At 41.3% G+C, this 11,276-nt stretch overlaps 1 protein-coding gene across 1 annotated transcript in view; it reads left to right on the plus strand.

The window, feature by feature from the left end:
* LOC145396751 (heart- and neural crest derivatives-expressed protein 2-like) overlaps window positions 1–11,276 on the plus strand; it is a 98,947-nt gene that overhangs the window by 85,954 nt on the left and 1,717 nt on the right. The window contains exon 3 of the mRNA XM_080270035.1: window positions 5,312–5,356. Within this exon, the coding sequence (XP_080126161.1) occupies window positions 5,312–5,356 (45 nt within the window). The remainder of the gene's footprint in view (window positions 1–5,311; window positions 5,357–11,276) is intronic.

Genomic DNA, 11,276 nt, shown 5'->3' on the forward strand with positions numbered 1-11,276 from the left:
GAGTCTGAAAGGTAGGTGAGAGGATCGCCAGTGGAGCATCCCTGACGGAACCCATACTGACGATCAGAAAGAAGGTTGTGATAGGAAAGATGCCTTAAAATTTTTCTATTGAGAATTGACTCGAAAACTTTTGAAATACAGGACGTTAAAGCAATTGGACGATAGTTGGAGGGTTGGGAGTGGTTACCCTTCTTTGGGACTGGCTGAATGAGGGCAAACTTCCAGCAAGAAGGAAAGGTACAAGTTGACAGAGAAAGGCGAAAGAGTTTGCCTAGGCAGGGTGTAAGCACAGAAGCACAGTTCTTGAGAACAACAGGAGGGACTCCATCAGGCGCATATGCCTTGTTAGTATTGAAGCCAGTGATGGCAGAAAATACATCAGCTGAAGAAATTTTAATGTCAGCCATGAGGAAGTCAGAGGCGGGAAGTGATGGAGAAACAGCACCGGAATCGTCTAAGGTGGAATTGGAGGAGAAAGTCTGTACGAAGAGATCTGCTTTATCAGTAGAAGAAATAGCTACAGAACCATCAGAGTAGAAAAGAAGAGGGAAGGATGATGAGGTAAAGTTGTTAGAAAGGTTTTTGGCAAGGTGCCAGAAGGAGCGGGAAGAATTCGAGTTGGAGAGTTGAAAGCATTTAGTACGGATGAAATTATTTTTAGCAGAGCGAAGAACAGACTTAGCACGATTCCGGGCAGAAACGTAAAGGTGATGTGATTCACGGGTGGGTTGGCTCCGGTACCTTTTGTAGGCGCTTTCCTTGTTGCAGACAGCATTAGAACAACCGTGATTAAACTAAGGCTTTCTTGCGTTAGTCAAAGGATATGAGAAAGGAATGTATGCTTCCATGCCCGAGAGAATAACTTCCGTAATGCGCAAGGCACACTCAGATGGCTCCCAGCCATGGAAGCAATACTCATTCCAGGGAAAATCAAAGAAGTACTGCCTGAGGGCCTCCCAATTCGCGGCTCCATATATATATATATATATATATATATATATATATATATATATATATATATATATATATATATATATATATATATATATGCATGCATCTGTGCGTTTGCTCGTTCGTTTCTTTCACGAGAGCGGTAGTAGACACCGACCTAATTGTCTGGCATTTCTAAAACTTCCTGGTAAGTACAGGGAATTTCAGAGAAAAAAGGCGATCTCGCGCGACGCAACGGAGCGAAATTGTCGAAAACCTTGACACACGAAAATATGAGAAAATAATATTTTCGACACTATGGTTTGAATTGCTCATTGTGGGCTCAGTAACTGTATGGAAATAAAGATAATGATATTTGGAAACATTTTGTAATGGAAAGGCTATTAGTTAGTCCCGCAAATTTTTGCGGGCAGGCACTAATATATATTAAAAATACTTTATATCAGCATCTGTGTAACTGAGACTCAACTGAATGCGAGTTAATCAACGATGACAACAACAAACCATTCCTACCAAATTGAACTCCACTGGAAATGGCATATTTGTCCTATATTTTCACATGTGTGTGTGTGTGTGTGTGTGTGTGTGTGTGTGTGTGTGTGTGCCACCTTCATTACAGTAGTTCTTCATTTTAACTAGTGGAATACTTCCGTACTTTTGCAGTTTACTCTATTTCCCATAGTTCAGGTGCAGAAAGACAATGCAACGGCTCTCCATTTTATCCATAACACTTCCTCGTAACAAGCACGGTATTCCAGTGTTAAGCTATTGTTAAAGCACAGCATTTAAGATGATGAAATGACAATTTTATGCCAAGTTAAGGTGAAAAGAGAATAGAACTCTTCTCTGAGCTGCAGAAATTTGTATAGAGGAAGCAAAAATGAAGTACACAAAGAGGTAATCGCACTGAAGGGATTGGGTTGGTAGATACCCTAAAAGCTAACTTCTGGTGGTCTAGTTTAACTTGTTGAATCCTAGTGGCATATAAGAACAAGGAGAGTTTATCTTGTTCTTAGTTTAGAAAACTCCGAAATAAAGCTTCACTGCACCCAAACTCCTGGAGTAGGAGTCATGTGAAAAATTAAAAAGAGAGCTTCCTGGATAAGAGAGCAGATGAAAGCAGAAATAAAAATCGCGAAAGCTAAAAAGTAAAAAATGGATGTGGGCAGGCCGTGCCATTCGTAGAACGGATAACAGATGGACAGCCTAAATAACAGTGGCATCCCAGAAATGGGGTGAGAGAATCAGTCAAGAAAAGAACAAGATGTGATGATAATCTGAGATTGGCTGGGGCTTGATGGAACAGGCTAACAGCCAATACTGCCGGTAAAAAAATAATGATAATAAAAAAAGAAAAGGCATTTATACTGCAGTTGGCACAAAAGACTGATTCAGGTTGCTGCTGCTAATGAGGATGATACGCTCATTCCTTTAATCCTACCGCTTTCATTTTCACACGGTATACTCCTTTGTCCCCTCCCACGCCACTTGCAATTCATTTTCCTCACAGAGGATATTTCGAAATCAAGCATCGCTGGACTCAAACCATAATCCCAGTTCTTTCCAGCTCTATCCTCACCGTCCAAAAAACATCTCAGTTCCTCCAATCCATTCCATTCCTCACCACGTCCTTTAGCATACGCCGACGAACGTCAAAGTTTTAGTATATTCTTGGTACCTTCAGGCAATTTTCTTCATCGAGGAAAAGCACCTGTTGTGGCAAGTTTGGAAGCTGTCTTATTTGACTCTTGCATTTTAAATTATTCGCTCAGCCTTTTTCTCCTCTCTGCCTGTTTGTCCGTCTGTTTCACACACACACACACACACACACACACACACACACACACACACACAAAAGCTCGCGCGAGCGTTCATATTTCTCCTTCACTTTAGTACTCAGTAAGTGGCCTTCGAACTCTTTATTTCCTTCATATCTTCACTGGCTTTGTCTTTTTTTTCATAATCATCTTTTACTTTTGATAGCCCTAAAATTTAATTCTGTCTCTCTCTCTCTCTCTCTCTCTCTCTCTCTCTCTCTCTCTCTCTCTCTCCTCGTACCCTTTGCTTTCTGTTTCAATAACATGTTTCTGCGCTCCATTTTGCCTCATTTGGTAAACATCATTTTCCTTTTCGTCTGGAGGTTTTCTGTGCGTTTTCTTCCTCCGCTTAGTCTTTGGTTTTATATCCATCACGATATTTGTTGCCCATCTTGATTCACACATTTTTGCGTTTCATTTTCTTCATCAAATTACTTTTTTTCTCTCTTGTTAAATCCATTATTCTTTCAGTTGATTGGTAAGTGTAAAATTTCTTCACTGACAAGATGTATTTTATTATTGTTTGCTAATTTCGACACTGAATTTGATATAGCCTTCATTAACCCACCCAATACTGGAACTTCTAAGCTATATAACAGTGACTAACAATACGGGTGCATAAATATATTAACAGATTCATATTCCTCAGTTTGCCCTCATTTCTCCAAGTTGTATTTCGTTTTCTTTCAGTCATACGGTCATTATTCCCTGCCGGCACTTCCCCAACATAAGGACCTGCCGTGTCATCAGAATATTTTATGGGAACAGGTGTCATCATTTCATTTCCGTGGCATTTTATTCTCTTCCACATACTATATTTCTCTCTCCATCGCTCATTCCTGTCTTTCTGTTTTTCTTTAAATTGTTTATTGTTTAACTTTTTTATATTCAATAATTCCTCTCTCTCTCTCTCTCTCTCTCTCTCTCTCTCTCTCTCTCTCTCAGGAAATGCCACCCACACAATTCACCCGTTGGGGCCTCTGGCTTCAGTCACCGCACTCAGCCACAGCACACTACAGTCACCACACACCTGTCATCACATTTACCACGCAGTCCCCAGGCACTAGTTATTACACACCATAGCCACCCACGCCACAGTTATCACTCACCACACGTCACCACACACCAGTCATAACACATTACACGTCACCACTCACCAGTCATCAATCACCACACATCAGTCAGCACACACTACATTTACCACACACCAGTCAACACTACCACAGTCATCAGTCACCAAACACCACAATTAATACACAATACAAGCATCCCACACCAAACACATCAGTCACCACACATACAGATACCTCATACTAGTCATCGCACAGCCATCATCACACAGTAACCACAAACCAGTCATCACACAGTAACCACAAACCAGTCATCACACAGCACAATCACCTCACACGTCATCACACAGCAGTCACCACACACCAGTCATCACACAGCAGCACCACACGTCATCACGTAGCACTCACCACATACCAGTCATCACGCAGCATTCACCACACGTCATCACACAGCATTCATCACATACCAGTCATCACACAACATTTACCACACACCAGTCATCAGTCAACACACACGCCATCACACAGCAGTCGCCACACACGCCATCATCCAGCAGTCACCACACACCAGTCATCACACAGCAGTCGCCACACACGCCATCACACAGCAGTCGCCACACACGCCATCATCCAGCAGTCACCACACACCAGTCATCACACAGCAGTCACCACACACCAGTCATCACACAGCACTGTCACCACACATCAGGCATCACACATCAGTCACCACACAGCAATCACCACACATCTGTCATCACACATCACAGTCACCACACAAGTCACTACACACCAGTCATCACACAGCAGTCACCACACACCAGTCATCACACAGCAGTCACCACACACCAGTCATCACAGCACAGTCACCACACACCAGTCATCATACATCACAGTCACCACACAAGTCACCACACACCAGTCATCACACAGCAGTCACCACACACCAGTCATCACACAGCAGTCACCACACACCCGTCATCACACAGCAGTCACCACACACCAGTCATCATAGCACAGTCACCACACACCAGTCATCACACATCACAGTCACCACACAGCAATCACCACACAGCAGTCACCACACAGCAGTCACCACACACCAGTCATCATAGCACAGTCACCACACACCAGTCATCACACAGCACAGTCACCACACAGCAATCACCACACAGCAGTCACCACACAGCAGTCACCACTCTCCCCCGCGTTTACCTGTAGTCAGAGGATTCCTTTTTCCCTTGTTACAGATTTTTTTTTTTTTAGTTGAGTATAAACGTCCAGTCTTCCAGTCCTACTCTGTAGTTAGTGAAGGCTAAACCTCACCCTTCGAGTTCTAACACTCGTGCTGAGCTTAGGAAAAAATATGCCACTAAAACGGCTAATAAATGTTAGTCTAAACCATCTTGTAAAAGATCTCTACTAACCTGAACATAATTATTACTATGCGTTCGATTCTGAGCATAGGCTTAACAGCCTGCCCCCTAGGCCCAGCAGTCTACCTACATATCATACACCATCACTTGTCACCACTTCGGCGCTAACACCCACCGACCGTATTGAATACATGCATGGTGTCTCATACATGACTGGTGTATTGGCTTAGCGATGTTTTTACAGTATGTCGGTGGGTCTTATGATAGATCAGGAAAGTCTACTTTAAAGAAATGCAAATCCAGAAACTGTTCCCTACCCCAGTCGATATTCAAACTCGCATCCACTGGATCAGCAGACAACCTCTCTGCCCACCTGGAAAAATAAAATGATGTTATCGCTGTGAAGGGGTTAAATATATGCAGTTATAACAACATACGTAAGTATTTTGCGCTGACGTGGAAACTACACCTTATGGTTCTGTGCAGTGTGTGCACCTTGGGTGAGTAGCTGCGGCGTCCACCTAGGAGCCAAACCCCTCACAGTTCCCAGTACCTCGCCGTGGGAAGGACCCTGGTTCGACAATGGTGAGGCGATGTTTACTACTAGCAGACGCCAGTTCCCCACACTGTGTATTCACTCTACTTTGCCTGTAGGATGGTCCGAAAAAAACAAATGCTTACCTGTGGACGAAGGCTCTTCTCGGTTGGGGATAGACTGGGGTTTGAAAACAACAACAGTTAAGTAAACCTCTCCACTACGATTACATAGTGTATATTTACTTTAATCTCATTATCTTCATGCAGTTGTATTCACCTTTCAAGAGACTTTTTGACCAGGACATCATTTCGAAGTTTAATAAGAGCGTGTAGAGATAGCAAAAATTTGCTAAGCTTATCTGTCATCGTAGTGAATGGGTTAAATTTTATGTTAGCAGTACATGAGGATTTTCTAATATAATATACTATAGCAGTAGCCGTGTGTCTGTGTGTGTGTATTTTGGGCAGCCGAAACTACACATTCAAACCGCACCAAAATTGGCACAGATATCGCAAAAAATTCGCTGATGTGAAAAACTTGGTCACATCACGATTGAAAAACTTTTACTATATTTAATGAGCGATCACATTTTGACTGAAAAAACGCCGCTCCTGGCGCCCGGCATAGGATCTCCGTAGAATTTTTTGCCCACAAGTACAACTAAAGTATTTGGGACTTGAGTTCGGACAACTTGGGCTCCATTCCCGAAGCTGCAAATAACACGATCAATTGGTTAGCTGCAAAAAATCCAAGTGACAACGTTACACTAGAACAGCACATAAACGCGAGAGTCCTCCGCAAGAGCAAGTGCGAGGGGCCCGAAGGGCCCACGAGCACTTGTTATCAAGTATATTCTTGCAGTCTCATTGCGGTTTAATTCAGCGTGCGAAGAGCTGTTTGAACTGGAAGGCTTAAATATAATACTGTTAAAGCTCTTCACTGCAAGATGCCTTTCATATTTGATTAAAATCGTCCGTAAGAAGGAAGAAAAACTGAAAAAATACGTCATTACAGGGAAGGAGTCAAATATAAAAGAAAAAAAAAAAACCACCATCCAGCATCCTCAACAGAACTTTTTATCTTTCCCATCAAATAATAACTTCAGACTTTCAAGTCCTGCTAGTAAGTTGCATTTCACTGACTTCCTGTGCACCTGTGACAATAGTAACCCTTGCGTGGACAACTCTGGTACTCTGCTCCATCTACCGCTGTATTCTGCCTCAGCCGAGGGTGTCATAGGAACCTCACTGTTCTAACCACAAAAGACCAAGGACTTTTTTTTTTTTTTTTTACCAGATTGTTTTATTAAGTTTACGAGAGCCGCTAGAAACAAAAACGTTCATGAGAAAATAGAGGACTTTACAATTCTAAAATCTAATTCAGTGAGGAGAATCGTCTGGAGAGAATGATAGTGAATTATAACAGACGCACTGGGACTGAACGGATAAACGTAATACTGGATTATTGAGGTCTGTGTAGGCTTTATATTCGTGTAACTACTCAATATAACAATGTCTGGTTCGATTTACCCTCTCCATCCCTCCTCTCTCTCTCTCTCTCTCTCTCTCTCTCTCTCTCTCTCTCTGTAATGACCTCGTTAATGACATCAGGCTCTCCAAATTAACCCCCTAACTACGGGAGGTCTACTCTAAACTGTTTATAATTGCCTGGGGATGGCAAGAATAGAGTAGGTAAAGGGGTCCTTGGACAGAATGGTAAACACGGACAGTTTCCAGCCATTTCCGTGTAAGCGATATGTCCAGATATGAGTGAAATAGACCGATGCGAGGAAAAATACGAAAAACAAAACAAAAACAATTAGCGTTATCACCATGCCATCGAAAAGTAATCAGATATGTAAAGTAATCTTCCATTAGCCTGATCCCCTTAACCTCTTCACCCCTCCTCTCTCTCTCTCTCTCTCTCTAGCTATTTCCCCTCATTACCCAAGCCTCTAATCACCTAACAAAAAATGGATTGGCTGATTGCGAAGAAAAAAAAAAAAAAATAGGGGGGATGGGAAAAAAATTGCCGCTGTTGTTGTTGCTTTATTTACGTTCATTGTTACTGTTGTGTTAGTTTAGTTTTGTTTGTTTAAGCTTGTTTTGCTGTTTGCTTAAATTTCTTACTTTGTCGTTGATCTTTAGTTATGTTGTAGTGTTTTGTTATTGTTTGTGTTGCTTATACTTGGTGTTGTTGGCTTGACTGTCGTGATTTGTTTACTTGACCATGTTTAAAATCCAGTGATTCTCAGTTCAATAAAATAGGATTATAGATGGAATAGCAAATGCAAGAGTTCTCCTGGCCATGAGAAGGTTAACAGCACGTACCGTAAGATTAGTAACATTTTGAGCTCCGTCCCATTCGCTTTCACCTAAATAAAATTGTTTCTTGGAAGCTTAAATAAAATACGAAAAAATACGCGACACTGACAAGGTTAACTTAGATTATTATTATCATTAGTAGTAGTAGTAGTAGGAGTAGTAGTGGTAGCAGCAGTAGTTGTGTTTGTTGTTGTTATTGTCTGGCCGAGCAGATCCATCAACCGCAAACAAGCAAGTGCCCCTGCAGGGCCGTCCCGTGCAGTGATGAAATAACTAATATACTCGTTAACCACGCCAGTCTGAAAAGTTTCTGTTGAGCCTGACAATAAATATATTCATACGTGTATATATATATATATATATATATATATATATATATATATATATATATATATATATATATATATATATAATCTGGAGACAGCAAGAATGAAATGAAAAATCCATCATTACAAATGAAGAAATCAGTGTCTTACCTAACATTATATCACCGTCAGTTTAATCAGTTCAGCAATCTGCCATGGCTCAGTTCTCTCTCTCTCTCTCTCTCTCTCTCTCTCCGCAGACAGCTTGGCGCCTTTCTCCTTCTTTCCATCCCTACGTGTCTCCGTCCCTCCCTCCCGCCTCCATCCCTTCCGGCGTACAGTACATGCCTCCTTTCCATCCCTTCCTCCCTTCCTCCCTCACTACCTCCCCCCAGCCTCCTTCCTTACCTACCTACCTGCCTGCCTTACTCCTTTCCTTCTCATCACCGCTTTTGAATCCTTCTCTCCTTCTTCTCTTTGACTATTTGCTTTTTCATTCCTTTCCCTTTTATTTTCAACAATTTCCTTCCTTTGCTGTGTCACATCGCCCCCCCCCCTCCACTCTACAACTTCCTAGGTATGTGGTCATTCACCTCAGAGAGAGAGAGAGAGAGAGAGAGAGAGAGAGAGAGAGGAAATACAGAAGATAATTATTCATCTTCTAGGCTAACTTCCTATTGGTCAACAAGCAAGAACAAACCTGCATCACCACACAACTGTCTTACGAGACACCCGCCTCACCACACGCTTGCCTCACAACACACGTGTTTCATCACACACCTCCTTGACCATACACCTGTCTCACCACAAACTTTCCTCACCACACACCAGCCTCACCACATACTTGCCTCACCACACACTTGTTTCATCACACACCTCCCTGACCATACACCTGCCTCACCACACACTGCCTCAACACACACTTGCCTCACCACACACCTGCCTTACCATACACCTACATAACACTCACTTGCCTCAAAACACACTTGCCTCATCATACACCTGCCTCATCATTCACATGCCTCACCACACACGTGCTTCACCACGCACTTAACACACACTAGCCTCACCACACACCTACCTCACCACATAACTCTCACCACACAGCACTCCTGACGCATTACACTTAACACATTACCTATTATACCTAATACATTACACCTACAGTTTGCATACTTCATTTAAAGTTAATCTGATTTTTCGCGTATTACACCATTACCTGGCATATTACACATTCTGCCTTCCACCTTACGCTATACACCTCAAACATTACACGTTACACGTGACACATTGCACCCGACACCCGACACCTGACACCTGGGTGTTGTTACGTCATCACGGAAATGTAAATATCAACATTGGACTTTCCGGTGATCTTTCTCCCATGCCTCCTTCCCTTATACCCCCCTTCTCTCTCTCTCTCTCTCTCTCTCTCTCTCTCTCTCTCTCTCTCTCTCCAAACATTATTGTGTCAAATTAATCCTCAGTGAAGTCACATTTGTTTCTTGTCAGATTTTCGAGCTATTGCTACTACTACTACTACAACTACCACTACTGCTGCTGCTGCTGCTGCTGCTGCTACTACCACTACTACTACTATTATTACTGCTACTACTACTACTACTACTACCACTACTACTACTACGACGACGACGACGACGACGACTACGACTACTACTATTACTATTACTACTGCTGCTGCTTCTGCTGCTGCTACTGATATTAATAATAGTTATAATAATAATAATAATGATATTAATAATAATAATTATTATTATTACAATATATAATAATAATAATAATAATAATAATAATAATAATGATAATAATAATACATTTTTCATCATCAGAATCACTGCAGTTACCACCATCTAATAATTATTATTACAGTATTATATAATAATAATAATAATAATAATAATAATAATAATAATAATAATAATAATGATAATAATAATACATTTTTCATCATCAGAAACACTGCAGTTACCACCACCTTCACCATAGCCACTATCACCGTCATTAACAGCATCACACATTACTACAGGATGCTGCCGTGTCAGTTAATATACTTGCCCAGTTTTCGTGTCTGTGTCTCTCCCTGATTCTTAATATTGTGTTTCGTTTAACCGTATTTCTGGAACTCGCAAATAAGTTGCACCGAATACAAGTCCGACTGGGAAAGCTTATAGCAAAAATGCAGTGCATATTGTTCTTTTTAATTGCATGTTTTTTTTTTTTTTTTTTTTTTTTGTTCTTAATAACTAATCCGCGAAAACATCGCTGTCAATTTGCTCGCGGTCATTGAACTGACTGAAGCCTCAGCCATCATGTCTGTCGTAACAAGACTGGTGCTCTTCCCAACGCCTACAGTGACTGTGGCTTTGACATCAACGATTTTATGAATTTTTTAAAATTCTATCATGATTATTTTCTCTTGAAACAAAGTCAAGTACATAAAATATTTGATGTTTTCAGTGACAATTTGCATGAATAATAACGACTTGGATCTAATCGACTTCACTGTATTTCAAGTCATTAAAAACCCGCCGAAATAGAGATTTATCCCTAACTCGTTTGAAGGCTAAGAATTTGATAATTATCTCAGCATTACATGCTTGTGATGTGGTGCCCATAATTTCATGAGTCAATTGTGAATAAGTGAACAGGGTGGTAGTTACCATGACAGTGATGAATATGAAGATGATGAAATGCCATGAACATTATTTCAAGGACGCAACGAACCACTCGTGCATTATTCTCGGCCCAGGACGTTGGTTCCCACACTGATGTACAATTACTTCTCTGTTATAATCAGTATCTTTTTCATTAGAGAGGAGAAGGAACGACCGTGCATAATCTTCTCGCCTAGTGTTTTTTTTTTTTTTTTTTTTCCTG

This window comes from Coenobita brevimanus, chromosome 39 (assembly GCF_032717465.1).
Source record: "Coenobita brevimanus isolate Jiangsu-jjx chromosome 39, ASM3271746v2, whole genome shotgun sequence".
NCBI classification, from domain to species: domain Eukaryota; kingdom Metazoa; phylum Arthropoda; class Malacostraca; order Decapoda; family Coenobitidae; genus Coenobita; species Coenobita brevimanus.